The sequence below is a fragment of the Tenrec ecaudatus genome, chromosome 2, assembly GCF_050624435.1.
Source record: "Tenrec ecaudatus isolate mTenEca1 chromosome 2, mTenEca1.hap1, whole genome shotgun sequence".
Lineage (NCBI taxonomy): Eukaryota > Metazoa > Chordata > Mammalia > Afrosoricida > Tenrecidae > Tenrec > Tenrec ecaudatus.
Genome location: NC_134531.1, coordinates 280,669,099 through 280,686,251, shown reverse-complemented (window position 1 = coordinate 280,686,251; position 17,153 = coordinate 280,669,099). Strand labels below are relative to the sequence as shown.

General features: G+C 40.8%; 1 protein-coding gene across 1 annotated transcript in view; it reads left to right on the top strand.

The window, feature by feature from the left end:
• Positions 1 to 16,760, top strand: part of TIMMDC1 (translocase of inner mitochondrial membrane domain containing 1) — a 41,994-nt gene extending 25,234 nt beyond the window's left edge. The window contains exons 5-7 of the mRNA XM_075542473.1: positions 257 to 335; positions 7,134 to 7,244; positions 15,473 to 16,760. Coding sequence (XP_075398588.1) covers positions 257 to 335; positions 7,134 to 7,244; positions 15,473 to 15,623 — 341 coding nt within the window. The 3' untranslated portion in view covers positions 15,624 to 16,760. The remainder of the gene's footprint in view (positions 1 to 256; positions 336 to 7,133; positions 7,245 to 15,472) is intronic.
• The last annotated feature ends 393 nt before the right edge of the window (positions 16,761 to 17,153 follow it).

The following is a 17,153-nucleotide window of genomic DNA, read 5'->3' as shown; positions in this document are numbered from 1 at the left end:
CTCTGAGTTGTTGTAATCAACTTCGCGACAATGAGATGCTTTGCTAAGGTGACATCTCTGCATATAAACCTACAGAGTGATTGGGAAGCTAGTAGCAGTTTTGGCGTCTTAGATTCTGAAAGTTCACACTGGTTGTATATTATTACTATTGGGTTCAGAAAGTTTACTTAAGGGCTTGTGTCCTTTTATAGACTAATGGAATTCTAGTCTTTAAAGATGATGTGTGTTGATTTTTACTTGCTTGTTTTTAAAATAGCTGTCACAGGAAGTCTTTTCAGAATAAACTTAGGCCTGCGTGGTCTGGTGGCTGGTGGCATAATTGGAGCCTTGCTGGGGTAAGTGTTAACATGGCTTGATTCTAAGCTTTCACTTAAGTCTTGCCTGTTAAAATCCCTTCCATCTCTAAAGAACCATCGTAATCATTATAGTCGCTAGTTTTGTAGCCCTGGTGGCGCTGTTGTGCTAACCGCTAGGTCAGTGGTTCAAACCTACCAGCAGCTCCGTGGGAGACAGCTAAGCCTCTCAGTTCCTGCAAAGATTTACATCTTGGATCCTACGCTGGTAGCACTGAATTAGAATGGACTTGATGGCAGTGGGTGGAGTTTTAGTCCTGGACTGACAGTGCTTTTGATCACTCTAATTCTACCTCAGTGGTTTGTTTTACTCTCATTTTTCAGTGGGGGGGGGGGACTGTTTAAATGTCATTAATACCCTAAACGATGTGAAGTATGAACAAAGCTATTTATAAGAAAGCATAGAAAAGAAACAAACAGTAAATAAGCACATTCTCTAAAATTATTTTGCATCAGATTTTGATTAGCTTATTAATTTTTCATTTCAATTTTTATGCTTTCTTCTCCAGCTTTTCATTTAGAAATACTTCAAAACTCCGGTGACTCATTCCCTCTAGGTGTTTAGTAATGGCTAAGAAGGTTACAAACCTTTGTCGTCCTTTATTTGCTCTAATATAAGCATGGATTTTTTTTGCAGTATATACATACCATATATACTCGAGTATAATATAAGTGGACCCGAATATCAGCCAAGACACCTAATTTTACCACAAAAACTGCATTAAACATGTGCTGAAAAACTCATACACAAATGTATATGGTATATGTTTGCAGAACTATGGCCCCCTAAACCAGAATATGGTTGTGCTTGTAGTCTTTTGCCTACTCCTCCCTGTTCATTTTGCCTAAGTATCCACTTAAAATGTTTGCTATTAAAAAAATGTTTGCTATTCCTGAGATTGCAGATGATATAACCTTGCTTGCTGAAAGTCAGCAGGACTTGAGGCACCTGCTGATTAAGATCAAGCATTCAGCATGCAGCATTCATGACATTACAATGCGTTGTAAAGAAAACCAAAATCCTCGCAACTGGACCAACATCATGATAAATGGGGAAATGATTGATGTTGTCAAGGCTGTCACCTCACTGGATCCACAGTGATCATGGAAGCAGGAGCCCAAAGATGAAAAGATGCGTTGCATTGGGTAAATCTGCACCAGAGCTCTTTAAAATGTCGAAATACAAGGAGGTTACATTGAAGGCTAAGGTGCACTCGATCCAAGCCATAGAATTTTCACTTAATAGGTCTGTGAAAGTTGGACACTGAGTAAGGAAGTCTGAAGAATTGATTCATTTGATGTATGATTCTGGAGAAGAGTATTGAAAGTTCCTTGGACGGTCAGAAGAACAGATCTGTCTTGGAAAAAGTACAGCCGGAATGCTCCTTAGAAGTGAGGATGGTGAAGCCTCAGGTCATGTACTTTGGACATGTGATCAGGAGACACCAGTCCCTAGAGAAGGACAGCATTCTTGGTAAAGTAGAAGGGCAGTGAGAATGAGGAAGACCCTCAATGAGCTGGATGGACACAGTGGCTGGAACAGTGGACTCAAACATAGCAGTTGTGAGGATGCTCCAAGACTGGGCTGTATTATACATAGGATCTCTATGAGTTATAACCAACTCTATGGCACCGCCCTACAACAATTTCTGAGAAAGCAGAATTATGAATATAACAGTATTTGTCTTTGTTATCTGAAACTCTTGTGTACCTCTTCAAGTTTTCCTTGTTTGTTTTTTAGTGATATGCTGGCTGTTTGAGTCTGGGTTGACTAGAGAAACAAAGTCATAGACATTAATGTTTAAGAAAGAGCTTTATATAAAAGAATAATGGTATATTAAGAAACCATTTCAGCCCAGTCCAGATCAAGTCTCTAAGTCTGATATTAACTCCTATGTCTGATACCAGTCTGTAAATTCCTCTTCAGACTCACACAACACATGCAATGAAGCCAAGTGTTGATCACAGGCCAGTGGGTGGAAAGTCTTGTGGATCCAGTGGAAGAAACATCTTTGCACTGGCAGGAGTCGAGTCTCCACATGGCTTCTACAGCTCCAGGGCTCTAGAGTAGCTCCATGTGTCTTGTCAGCAGGAAGAAGCAGTCTGTGTGTAACTGACCTCCATTGAGCTATTTATCAACGTGGTGCTTCCAAATGAGGTCATCAAGCTGTGACCTGATTGACAGACTAGACTCCACCCCTTCACAAGTTGACACCAGATTATGTAACTACCACACTGGCCAAATGCTTATTGTATGTCATGATTCCCTTTACCGAAATTAATATGCAACACCTACTTATTACTTCAGCCTTCTGTAGGTTAGAATTCCACTGGAGTTAGATGGGTTCTCTACTCAGGTTTTGTGTTAAGCTAGGTTCTCTAGATCAGCAAAGCCAGTGATGCTTATGTAGGTATATATATAGAGAAATTTATATCAAGAAAAATGGCTCACACAGTTGTAGGAGTGAGTAAGTCCAGGCCAGTTCAAGACCGTGGGCCAGATGTTAAGCTAGAGGTTCTTCCTGAATTGTGCAACTCCTGGGGGCTAATGGACCAGGAAGCAGGAAGATGAGGGAAGAAAACCACAGGTCGGTGATATCAAGATCAGGCCTGTGGCTGGCAGAGTCAAACAAATACAAGGCCTGCAGAATCTGAGGGCTCCCAAGAAGAGCAGGCAACATGGCAGGCCATTGGTAGTGCCTCGGGTGAGTAGGCAATATAGTTGGCATGAGCTCAAAGACTGGCGATTGATGCTAGATACAGGATCCAGGTCAGCAAGAAGTGAAGTTCTCCACAGTGACTCTTGTTTTGTGCCATCGTGTCAGTTCTGACCCATAGCGAGTATATGTACAACAGAGAGAAACACTAAGTAGTCCTATATCATCCTCACAACTGCTCTTGTTTGGGCTCGTTGGAGCTTCTGAGTCAATCCATCTTGTCAGTCCTTCATCTTTTTGCTTTCCCTGTACTTGATTAAGCATGATGTCCTCCTCCAGGGACTGATCTTTCCTGATAATATGCCCAAACTATGTGAGACAAAGTCTTGCTTCCTTGCCTTTAAAGAACGTTCTGGTACTTCCAAGACAGATTTGTTTGTCCTTGTGGCAGTCCATGGTACTTTCAATATTCTTCTTCAGCACAATAATTCGAATGCATTGATACCTTTTCATTCTTCCTTATTCAATGTCCAACTTGCACATGCATATGAGGCAATTGAAAATACCATGTCTTGAGTCAGGTGCCCCTCAGTCCTCAAAATAACCTTGTTGCTTTTCAACACTTTAAAGAGGTCTTTTGCAGCAGATTTACCCAATACAATACATCTTTTGATCTTTTGGCTCCTGCTTCCATATTGTTGACTATGGATCCAGCGAGGTGAAATCCTTGACAACATCAATCATTTCTCCATTTATCATGATATTATCTGTTGGTCCAGTTGTGAGGATTTTAGTTTTCTTTCTTTTTATTGGGGCCTCTTACAGATATTATAACAGTCCATAAATCAATAATATCAAGCAAACTTGTATATATCTTGCCGCCATCATTTTCAAAACATTATCTTTCTACTTGAGCTGTTTGATATCAGTGCCTCTTTTTTACCTCCCTCCCTCATGAACCCTTAATAAATTATGCATTACTATTATTTGTTCATATTTTTACATCATCTACTGTGTCCCTTCACCCACAGGGGTTTTATATATCCATCCTTGCTATCAGGTCCCCCTCTCTCCCCTTCCTCACCCACTCTCCCCGTATCTTCATGATATTGCTATTCCCATGACTGTTTCTGAGGGGTTTATCTGTCTGGATTCTTTGTGTTAAAAGCTCTTACCAGTGTACATGCTCTGGTCTGGCTGGATTTTTGAGGTAGAACTTGGGTCATGGTAGTGGGGGGGAGGAAGCCTCAAAGAACTAGAGGAGTGTTACGTGTTTCGTCAGTGCTATACCCTGGGTGAATGGGCTCTTCCGTGTGACCTTTCTGTAAGGGAATGATGTCCAATTGTCTACAGATGGGCTTTGGGTCTCCACTCTGACTCCTCTCCTTCACATCATTGTAATTATTTGTCTTTGATCTTCTGATGCTTTTTTGCTCAGCATACAGATTGAATAAGTCTGATGAGAGGATACAGCCCTGGTGCACACCTTTCCTGATTAGACCATGCAGCGTCCCTTGTTCTGTTCACACAGCCGCCTCTTAATCCATGTGCAGGTTCCACAGGCGCACAGTGCATTGTTCTGGAATTCCCATTCTTTTCAAGGTTGTTTGTGGTTTTGGTATGTACACAAATGCCTTAGCATAGTCACAACATGAGTAAACATTTTTCTGGTATTCTCTGCTTTCATCAAGACCCATCTGGCATCAGCAGTGATATCTCTTATTCCACTTTTATTCCACTTCCTCCTCTGAATCCAGCCTGACCCACAATGATTTGCTTAAATATAAAGTAGGCCATACTCCTGAGAGCTATAATCTGAGTAATTACTTGGTTCACAGAAAATTCCATTGTAGAGTCAATTACATTATGTTAGGTAATATTATGGGGGAGACCTCAACTGCCAGATAACTGAGAATCCTGGCCCAGTCCAGTTGACACAAAGTCTACGTATTAGGGTTTCACAACATCAAAATTAAGGTCTTGGCCAAGCAGGGTTTATATCTAGAGCAGCGACTCTCAGCCAGTGGGTCACGACCCTTTTGGGGGTCGAACAGTTTTTTCACAGGGGTTGCCCAATTCATAACAGTAACAAAATTACAGTTATGAAGTAGCAATGGAAATGATTTTATGGTTGGGGGGGTGTCACCACAGCATAAGGAACTGTATGAAAGGATCACAGCATTAGGAAGGTGGAGAACCACTAACCTAGAGGATCTGGGTGAGAATAGGCTTTCAATTTATTTCAGGTGGCTTACAGAATCCAGTTCTTTGTGGCTATAGATGTGTGATTCCTGATTTTCTTAAATGACCGTCAGCCCGGGATCTTGATCTAGAAGCTGCTGGCTTTCCTTCTTGCCCCCTTTCATCCTCAAACAAGTAATATTGAATCCGTCTCATGCTTCACAGTTTGCTGATGTTTCGGCTGCCACCAGCTACAGAAAACGTTCCCCTTAAAGGTCTCACCGAGATAATTTCCTCAAATCCAACTGATTACTGACTTTAATTATATCTACAGGATCCTTTTGGCAAGCATTATAATCACAGGCACAATATCGCAGCATGTTCAGTCTGAGGATTAGGGAAGACATTTTGGGGGGGAGAATCATTTCAGAATTATGTCCATTGTATCCGATTAAGGTATTGTTCCCAACTTCTCCACACATTTCCCCCACTTTAATTACAAGTAATCTTGGGGTAAGACTGTATAATTATCCTGTTCTCCAACTGTCTTTCTATTAAAAAAAATCATTTTATTGGGGGCTCGTACAACTCTTAATTACCATCCATCCATCCATAGTATCAAGCACTTTTGTAAATTTGTTTCCGTCATCATTCTCAAAACGTTTGCTTTCTACTTGAGCTCCTCATTTTTGCCCTTCCCTCCCTCCCTCCCCCATGAACCCCTGATAATTTATAAATCATTGTTATTTTGTCATCTTTTACACCATCTGATGTCTCCCTTCACCTACTTCTCCACTGTCCATCCCCCAGGGAGGAGGTTATATGTAGATCCTTGTAATCTGTTCCACCCCCAACTGTCTTTCACCAAGTACTTTTAGCATTCGTTGGTGATCCATGCTGTCATCAGTTATTAAATGATGATTATAAAATATCACTTGGCTAGTTCTGCTATGCTTCCCTTTTTATTAATTGGTATCCTTTTGAATAGAATAGAGTGGCCTTCCCTTCCACCTACCTACCTACCCCTCTATTTGGATGGGGGGCGGGGGCTATTTGTAGACTTTGGGATTTTTTTCTCTGCATTTCATATCTATTGATGGCATTTTTGTTATCATGTTAATGTACCAGCTTGAATTAAAGGGAACAGAAATTGAAGTTAGCAGCAAAACCGAGCTTAAAATGAAACTGCTTTGGTGTAGCAGATGAAATTGAACTTAGCTCAGATTCAGAAGCTCTCTCTCTTTGAGCAAACAGAGACAGATCCTCTGTATCACTCTCATAACTGTGAATGAGTTTCTCTAGGAGTGACTTTGGGCATTTTGGGGCAGACAATTGTACCAGCTTCTTGGATTGTAAAAAGTTTGCTGGCTTCATTCCCCGCAAAGTCAGTGGCATTTTCTCCCCCTAAATAAAAAGATCGGCGACTCCCAGCCACTGAGCACTGTGCTTGGGTGGGGAGACACTGGAGGGGGGGAAGAGGCTGCCTGCTCCTGTGAAGATTGACAGCCGTGGAAGCCCATATACAGTCGCGATGAGGACTGGCTCCTTGGCAGTGATTTTGTCTAAGAAGGGCTGGTACTGTTCTAAACCATCAGTTTCATTTCGACAAGCCTGCAATATGGGGCTACTTAGAATTTTTCACAAATGCACATATTTCCTACCTTGTCCTTATTTGTCACTCATGATTCAAAACCCAAACCGGACCAACGTATTAGGCCTGTTGTTGCTTATACCAACTAACTTTAAGGCTTTGCAATGATTGTTGTTCAGACCAGGAAGGGAATTGCTTCAGTATTGGTTTCTTTATCTGTCAAGGGGGCTTTGATTGTCAAATGTCCCTGTAGCTGTTTATGAATAAGTGATACAGTGGAGCGGCACTCGCCTCAGCTGTTGCTGTCCAAATGGCTTTTCCCTTGATGCTTTCTCTGTGCTTTCCTCCTAGTACCCCTTTTGGGGGCCTGTTGATGCTGCTGCAGAAGTACTGTGGCGAGACGGTTCAAGAGAGAAAAGAGAAGGATCGCAAGGTGCTTCATGAGCGGCAACTGGAAGAATGGTACGGAGTCTGTTTAAACCAGGGAATCTTTTTTTGCCTCAGGTGGTGGCGATCTGTTAGTCACAAGTACTCTAAACTCATTCAAAGAAGAGTTATTTTTACCAACTCCTTATATTTACTCCCGAAATGATATATTTTTTTAAGACATTATTTTTTAAAACAGTTTTACAAAGTATCCTCTGCACAGTTTCTCCTATTACTATCATATTGCAGTATGTTTATACTCTGGTTTTCTTTGTACAAATCTTTCTCGGGTTAGGCTTATATCTGAGTCATTTGTGTGTGTGTGTGTGTGTGTGTCTATTATAAATGGTTTTGTTTTCTTGATTTTTTTTCAGAGTTCTCTTTGTTAGGAATCTGATAGATTTTTTGGTATGTTAATTTTGTGTTATCTCAAGCTTCAGAACCTCTCAGTTGTTTGCAACAATATGGATATATTTTGTTGTTATATATAGAAGATCCCATCATTTGCAAATAGTGAGAGCTACATTTCCTTGATACTCGGGATTCCTTTGATTTCTCTGTGTGTGTAACAGCTCTAGCTAAGACTTCAGAACCATATTGAGGCAGAGTGGGTGAAGGAATGGCTTTGTCTGGTTCCTGCTTGCAGGTGGCAACGGTAAGTTTTTCCCTGGGGAGTGAGATGGTGGTCATTCATTTTTTTCATATATGGTCTTAGAGTGTTGAGAAATTTCCCTTCGGTTTCTATTTTTCTGAGTGTTTTTATGAGGAATGGGTTCTGGATGTTATCAGATTTCTTTTTACATCCATTGATATGTGTAACTTTGGGAATGTAGTCATCTACTTCTCACACGAGGCCATTTCCACCTTAAGTCTAGAGGAGTAAATCAGTTCCTTAGGGAAAACGCCCAGTTTAAGGTCAAGTCCACATCAAACTCTTCTGGTGTGGCCTATGAAGTATGAAGGTTGCTGGGATCCTCAGCAGGACAGAGTCTAAAGTCCTACTAGTCTGTGGCACATGGTCTGGCTCATCAAGGGCTGGATAGAAACTAGGCCAAAAGTGTCCAATTAGGAACATCATGCTGGACATATTGTCCCCTTGGGTATTATATGAGTTTGGGTAAGCATTTTTTCCTGATGACCAGTTATTCCACCTGCTTTTCCCACCTTGTTGGTGTAGTTTTTTAATGCTCTGATTGATAGATTTCTTTTTTTTGTTGAGGTTTTCTATCGCGTGGATAGTGCATTTCCAGAAATTTGTCCATTTTCTCTAGGTTTTCAGGTTTGTTGGGGTGTCGTCTTTCATGGTATGTCATTGTTTAAAACTTTTGTTTGAGTTTGTTGTGATGACACCTCTTTCCTCGCTATTATTGATAGTTGCTTCTCTCTATTTTCCTTTAAGTTTGTGAGTGATTTGTCGATTTTGTGAATTGTTTCAAAGACCAATATCTTGTCTTGATGATTTTTTTTTCTGTTTTCCACTTTATATCAGTTCTAATCTTTGTGATTCTTTTCTTTTGGTGATTGAAGATTGATTTTGTTGCTCATGTTCTAGTTATTGAAGATGCTGCTGGGTTAAGGTGTTGAGGTTGGTTCTGTCTTCTTTTTTCACGTAAGCAATTATTGCTAGCAACTGCTCTCTGAATATTGCTTTTACTGTGTCCCAAAGATTTGGGTATGTTGTGTTTTCAGTCTTACTTGTTTCAAGGAATTTTAAAATTTCATCATTTACCCAGTACAGTAACCTTAAAGCAGTGTGTTTAGTTTTCATGAATTTGTTTTTTTGTCCTTGCACTTCCTATTGCTGATTTCTAATTTTATGGTGTAGTCTGAGAAAATGGATTGTAACACTTTAATATTTTAGCATTTATTAATGCTTACTTTGTGTACTGACATATGATCTAGTCTAGAGAGCATTTCATGTGCACTGGAAAAATGTATATATACATACGTATATATATACATATTGCTGTTTGGTGGCGTGCTCTGTATATGTCTAGGAGATCAAATTAGTTAATTTCTGTTTCTCAATTATTCTGTGTCCTTACTGAATTACTTTTTTTTTTGTTATTACTGAATTTCCCAATAATTTGACCTTCTTAGAGAAGTATATTGAAGTTACCCACTATTCTTGTTGATTTGTCTTTTTATCTTCTCAATTCCATAATTGCTTGGTATACACACACACACACACATACACATATATACACACACATATATTTTCTTTCTTGTTAAAATAATTTTATTGGGGGCTCGTACAACTCTTATCATAATCCATACATAACATCATGTGTCGAGCACAGTTGTACATTTGTTGCCATCATCATTCTCAAAACATTTTCTTTCTACTTGAACCCTTGGTATCAGCTTCTCATTTTTCCCCTCCCTCCCTGCCCCCCCACAAACCCTTCATAATTCATAAATTATTACTATTTTTGTCATATCTTACACTGTCTGATGTCTCCCTCACACACTTTTCTTTTGTCTGTCCCCCAGGGAGGGGGTTATACCCACCTTTCCCTTAACCTCCCGGTATCACTACTCTCATTAATATATTTTGAAGATCTTTTGTTAAGTGTATATGTTAATTATGATTATGTCTTCCAATTTTCTTGTTGCTTTAATCATTATGTAGTACTTTCCTTTGTCTCTCAGGAAGGATTTTGGTCTTAACCTCTCTGGTGGTCTAATTATGTCAGTAATTTTGTACCCAAAGCCTTACATAGTTTTGCATAAAATTTGTTGTTTTATATTGTAGATTATTAATGAAAATTACTCATTTTAATCTCTCTAATAGACATTCTAGGTATGATAAACTTCTTCTGACAGTTAACATTTATCCCAAGCCACACTCGGGATTACCACCAGAGAGGTTACTCTGTTTTATTGAATATTAATATTGCCACTCTTGCGTTTTTGTTTATTTGTTGCCTATTTGCTTTTTTTCCCCCCCTATCCTTTGACTTTTAGTCCATTTTTGTCTTTGTACCTGATGCGTGTTTTTGTAAGAAGCTTATTGATGGGTCTTACTGCCTTACCCAGTCTGCCATGTTCTGCTCTCTTGATTAATCAATTGATCAGTTAACATTCAGTGTTGTTGATATGTGTTTGTTGCTGTTATTTTTATGTGTATTTTGTTGTGGCATTATTGTTTCTTCCTTTTTTTGTGTGTTTTGGATACTGCTTTGAGTGTGTTTTTATGTATGTGTGTACAGTTGTCTTATATCATGATCTCAGGTTTGTCTGTTGCTATTGTGGATTATTTGTCCATGGAATCCCATTTAGTATTTTTTGTAGCGCTGGTCTTGTTTTTATAAATTTTACAATTTTCAGATTCTTTTAATTTCTCCTTATCTGGAAATATTCATAGTTCTCTCATTTGAATAACAATTTTGTTGGATATAAGATTCTTGATTGGCAGTCTTTTTTTCTCTCAGGATTTTATATATGTCACTCTACATGTAGATAGACATAGGTCTTGTCAACATGGTTTCTGCTAAAATAATCAAGTTTATTCTTACTGACTGTTCATTTTTCCCTGGCTGTGCTCGAGTTCTATCCTTGTCCTTAATAATGGAGAGTGTGACCACACTTAGGTTGCACTGTTTTTCTTTAGAGATCTATCTTGTTTGAGATTCTCTCAGTGCCTTGGATAGTTATTTTATCTCTTTTATGCTGTGATGGAGCCCTGATGGAGCCAGGTGGGGCCCTTGTGTGGTTTTAGGGATCACTGATAGTGTAGTGGCTAAGTGTTGGGCTGTGATCCGAATGGTTAACAGTTCAAAACCAACAGCAGTTCCTCTGGAGAACGACTTGGATTTCTACTCCCATAATCAGGTACAGTCTCAGAAACCCAGAGGGGGTCACTATGAGTCAGCATTGACTCTATGGCAATGAGTTCTACTGTCAGGGGAGTTTTCCTCTAGGAGTTTTTGGTACTGTTTTTGCTGTGGGCTTTTTTGTTTCTTCCTGCTCTGAAATCCCAGTGAGACATAGGATATTCCTCTTGATAGTGTTCACCATCATTCTTAGATTTTCTTCAGGCTCCTTTGCTGGTTTTGTTCATTGTTCTTTTAGAGTGGAGTAAAATAATTGTCTCGGAGTTACTTTGGTTTCCAGTTCTTCAAATACTATCCTGTTCTTTAATAGTGCAGTTTAATCCTGTTATATTAGTATTCATCTTTCTGTTTAGGGGTTTCCTTTGTGATTTCATTATCATTCTTCAGTGTTGCATAGTATTCCATTGTGTGCCTGTACCAAGATTTCTTTATCCATTCTCCTACTGGTGGACATTTGGCTGTTTCCAATGTCAACATCTTACTATCGTAAACAGTGCTGCAATGAACATAGGAAGTGCATATGACTGTTCGTCTCCCTAGAGGGGCAGCTTTTAAAATAAGGTCAGCATCGCTCTGCTCTCTCATTTGTAATTCCCATGTATTATGCAGAGCCTCAGTTGATGTGGCCAAAGGTGTGGGGCTGTGGGAAACTCTTCTGTGGTCTTCACAGTGCTTCTTGCCATTGTTTTTAAAATCACTTCTTAAGACAGGAAGCAAGACAGGGCAGAGTTAAATATTTCTTAAAAAACTTTTTTTGTTGGCATGTGATTTCCATGTCATACAATTGAAGAGTCAGTCATATTAAGAGGAGTTGTGCAATCATCACCACATCAATTTTAGAATAGTTTTTTCTTTCATGTACTCATTATTGTTAGACCTCCATTCTCTGCCATGCCAACCTCTCCAGCCATGTCTTTAGGTAATTCTTTTTAAGAAAATAATTTTATTGGGGGCTCCTACAGCTCATATCACAATCCATACATACATCTATGTGTCAAGCACATTTGTACATATGTTGTCATCATCATCCTCAAAACATTTTCTTTCTACTTGAGCCCTTGGAATCAGCTTGTTTCCCCACCCTCCCTCCTTCGTGATATACTTTATTCATTCATTCATTATTTATTTATTTAAATCATTTTATTAGGGGCTCATACAACTTTCATCACAATCTATACATACATCAATTGTGTAAAGCACATCTGTACATTCATTCTCCTCATCATTCTCAAAATATTTGCTCTCTACTTAAGCCTCGGCATCAGGTCCTCATTTTTTCCCCTCCCTCCCTGCTCCCACCTCTCTCATGAGCCCTTGATAATTTATAAATTATTATTTTGTCCTGTCCGACATCTCCCTTCACCCACTTTTCTATTGTCCATCCCCCAGGGAGGAGGTCACATGTAGATCCTTGTAATCGGTTCCCCCTTTCCAACCCACCTCCCTCTATCCTCCTAGTATCACCACTCGCACCACTGGTCCTGAAGGGATCATCTGCCCTGGATCTCCTGTGTTTCCAGTTCCTATCTGTACCCGTGTACATCCTCTGGTTTAGCCAGACTTGCAAGGTAGAATTCGGATGATGATAGTTGGGGAAGGTGTATATTTTTAATTTAAGGTGGACTTTGGGGCCAGGGTGTGGTGCCCCAACAGACTGGACTGGAAAACACTCCTAAAGGCCAATGAACAGTCCTTGAACTAAGTATAATCTTTTCTTTCTTGTGTTTTGTTTTTGTGTATTGTTGCTTGGTTTTGTTCTGTCTTGTTTTTGTGCATGTTGCTATCTCCACAGGTATGTCTAAATAAGATAGGCTGGATGAACAACCTGGAGGAGAAAGCAACGGGACTGACAGTTCCGGGGGAACACGAGAGAGGGGGAGGTTGGGAAAAAGTTAGTGGTGTTAACATACCCCGGGACAAGGGAACAACAAGTGATCCAAATCGGTGGTGAGGAGACTGTAGAAGGCCTGGTAGAGTGTGATCAAGGGTAATGTAACCAAGAGGAATTCCTGAAACCCAAATGAAGACTGAGCATGATAGTGGGAAAAGAGGAAGGTCAAAGGAAGTAGAGGAAAAGAGCTAGGAGGCAAAGGGCACTTAAAGAGGTCTAAATAAAGGTATGTGCATATGCAGATGGGGAAATGGATCTATGTGCATATATTTATGGGTTTAATATTAAGGTAGCAGAAGGACATTGGGCCTCCACTCAAGTACTCCTTCAATGCAAGAATACTTTCTTCTATTAAATTGGCATTCTATGATGCTCACCTTCTGACAAACCGCTGAAGACAAAGTGGGTGAATAAGCAAATGTGGTGAAGAAAGCTGATGGTGCCCGCTATCAAAAGATAGAGGTTTTAACGGCTTGAAGGTAAACAAGTGGCTGTCTAGCTCAGAAGCAACAAAGCCTACATGGAAGAACACACCAGCCTGTGTGTTCACGAGGTGCTGAAGGGATCAGTTATCAGGCATCAAAGAACAAAAAGTCATATCATTGTGTGCTCATGTCCATGATACGATCACTGAAGACAAATGGGTGCATAAGCAAATGTGGCGAAGAAAGCTGATGGTGCCCGGATATGTCTGGGGTCTTAAAGGCTTGAAGGTAAATAAGTGGCCATCTAGCTCAGAAGCAACAAAGCCCACATGGAAGAAGCACACCAGCCTGTGCGATCACAAGGTGTTGAAAGGATCAGGTATCAGGCATCATCAGAATAAAAAATCTTATCATAATGAATGAGGTGGGGAGTGTAGAGTGGAGACCCAAAGCCCATTTGTAGGCCATTGGACATCCTCTTATAGAGGACTTTTGGGGAGGAGCCGAGTCAGTCAGGGTGCGATGTAACAACGATGAAACATACATCTTTCCTCTAGTTCCTAAATGCTTCCTTCTGCCCACTATCATGATCTCACTTCTACTTTACATATCTGGCTAGACCAGAGGATGTACACTGGTACAGATAGGAACTAGAAACACAGGGAATCCAGGGCGGATGATCCCTTTAGGACCAGTGGTGTGAGTGGTGATATGGGGAGGGTAAAAGGAGGGTAGATTGGAAAGGGGGAACTGATTATAAGGATCTATATGTGACCTTCTTCCTGGGGGACAGACAACAGAAAAGTGGGTGAAGGGAGATGTTGGACAGGGCAAGATATGACAAAATAATAATTTATAAATTATCAAGGTTTCATGAAGGGGGGGAGCGGGGAGAAAGCGGTAAAAATGAGCAGCTGATGCCAGGGGCTTAGGTGGAGAGCAAATATTTTGAGAATGATGAGGGCAATGAATGTTCAAATGTGCTTGATATGATTGATGTATGTATGGATTGTGATAAGGGTTGTATGAACCCCTAATAAAACGATTTAAAAAATAATGACACTTCTTGAAATTTTTAAAAATTCATTTTCTTGGGGGCTCATACAACTCTTTATCACATTCCATATATACATCAATCATGTCGAGCACACTTGTACATTCATTGCCCTCATCATTCTCAAAAATTTGCTCTCCACTCAAGCCCTTGGCATCAGCTCCTCATTTTCCCCCTTCCCTCTCCACTCTCCTCTCCGGCCATGCAATTTTTAAAGCCACCTGTGCATATGTGTCTGCGTGATATTGCTGGAGTCAACTCAACATATGCCTGCTTTTTAAAGGTTTAGAAATAACTAGGGCAATCAAACAAAATAAGAGTCTAAAAAATTGCCTCATTGAGCAGAAAGTATAAAGAACTGACTGTGAAGACGTGGTAGAAGAAGCAGTCAAATCTGCTTGAAAAGAACGTGGTAGAGGATCCTGATAATCATTTAGAGAAAGGAAGCCCCAAATGTTGAAGCGAAGAACTGGTGTGCTGTTTAGAAACTTCGACAGTTCCTAAATACGTTCATGTAGAGCCCTGCTTGACCACTGGTTTAACCTTGAGCTGTGAACTTCATGTTTGAAACCCACCAGCAGCACTGAGGGACAGGATGGCCTTTCTAATCCCATAACCTGAATCTCGGAGACCCACAGGGGGTAACTATGAGTCAGCATTGAATCGGTGGCAGTGAGCAAGAACTGTCCTCTTTTCCTACCCAGATCACCTTAATAGCCTTTGTTCCATTCCTACGAGGTCCAGAAACACAGTGTAACTGAGAGGCAGCCAGATCACTGTCCTGGGGCCTTTGGGCAGCGAGGCACTGTAGTTCAAAGTGCTTCTGCTCCTCCACTTCACCCCTGGGTCTAGAGAAGCTCAGCCTGCTCTCCGAGCTGTTCAGAGGTCAGGAGGGGAAGAAAGTCTTGTGTTCGAAGTGCACGAACAGTGTTTGTTCAGCAGTTGTCATACTGAAGCAGAGAGAGTAAGAGCACTAACTTCCTTTTCTTTTTAAGTCTCTGTCAGAACTAAAGAAATCAGGCAGTGGCTGATATACCTTTTCCATCCTTTGATTGCAGGAAGGCCAGGCTTCAAATTACTGAGTTCCTCCCAGAAGAGATTGAAAGTAGTTTACAACAAAATCAGTCTGAAGATGATGCTAGGAAAATTGAAACACTGCTGAACCTTCCTAGAAACCCTTCGGCAACAGATAAAGAAGACAAGGACTGAAAGTGTTCTGGACTGGAATGTCACCGGAGAACTGAATGGGACCGTGTTCCGATGTCTATTGAAGGCCAATGGTCAGGCCACTGTTTGGTCTGCCTGTGGGGCATGACCCTATCCCAAAGTACTGGCACTTGTAATGGCAGTGATTTGTCCTTAAAAACAAAACAAAACAAGAATTGAGCTACTGTATGCTCATTTGACTTAGCCTTAAATTAAAATACATATTTTTGTCTATCAAGGGGATACATATTGTACAGGTGTGCATTGCTTAATGTCCACAGTAAATTCTATCATGACTGAAATATAGGGCATTACATGATTTGGATGTTGTGCTGACACCTGTGCCCAATGGTATGGTGGGCTCTCAGGTGCATTGGACAGGGGGTTGCAAGGCAATGCAGCCTGGACAGATCACACTGTGATACCACCTTAGGCGAGTCTGCTGCCTGGTCCCACCCAGCTGTTGATGTTTTTTCTGCTAAGCCAGCTGCACGAAAGGCCAGTCTACTCATGAAAATATAGTATATATGTAGGCTGAGATGTGCCCGGGCCTGGGGTACATAACTTCCTGTCCTCCCCTGCAGGACCACACTGGGAAAAACCCCTGGATTAGATCCACCAGGTTATGGGAGCTGAGATGGGCTGAGGTTATGAGTTTGGGTTGGACCTCCATCGCTGCAGACCAAGTGGCTTCTGGTCTGTGCACAACAGCCAGGCAGAAGTGGGGCTCTGACTCTAAGACAGGAGTCTGATGTCCTGGCATTCAGATACCTGCCTCAAAGACGCACATGCGGTTGGACAGTGCTGGAGGGGATGTTAAGTGACATATACTTGTATTTAAATTTAAGGCTAAGTAAAGTGGGGGTCTAATATGTGTGTTAACATATGCTTCCTTTCACAGGATTTTACCAAAGTAAATAAAACATTGCCCAAAATACCAAACTTGGGTCTTACGTGAATATATTGACAGTATATAGTCCTGTAAATGGTATTCTTGGCATCATTAGGAGGGGAGGGGGGGCAGAATCAGGTATGGTAAATGGCCCGTGAAGCCCTTTTCTCCTGGAGTCCTGGAAGCAGCGTGGGCCTCTTTGTGTAATAGTGCTTGGTTTTATTTTAATAGAAATCAAAGATGATTCCTATGCTCTTTGAAATAAAAGACAAGTTTAGTAAACGGAAGCGGATAAACAATTATTAAAGAAACAGCATTACTGTTTCCTCATAGTTAAATTATTATTCATATTGCTGATGCGGTGTCTACCTTGTAGCTCGCAGGAGTTCATGAGAACCGACACGTAGTCCCTACACTCCCAGAACTTGCTGCCGAAGAGGAAGCGGCCCTGCAGATTGTGACGTTTTACTCAACGAGGAGGAGGAGAAATTGACCAATGTAAAATCAATGTAAGGGCTAGTATTTTGTTTTGGTCTTAGAAAATGTTGTTGCTACTCAGAAAATAGCATTGCTGTGCAGAAGCGAGGTTTGTGAAGAATTGTAGTGTAATGGCTAAACCAGGGGCGTGTGCCAGATTTGTG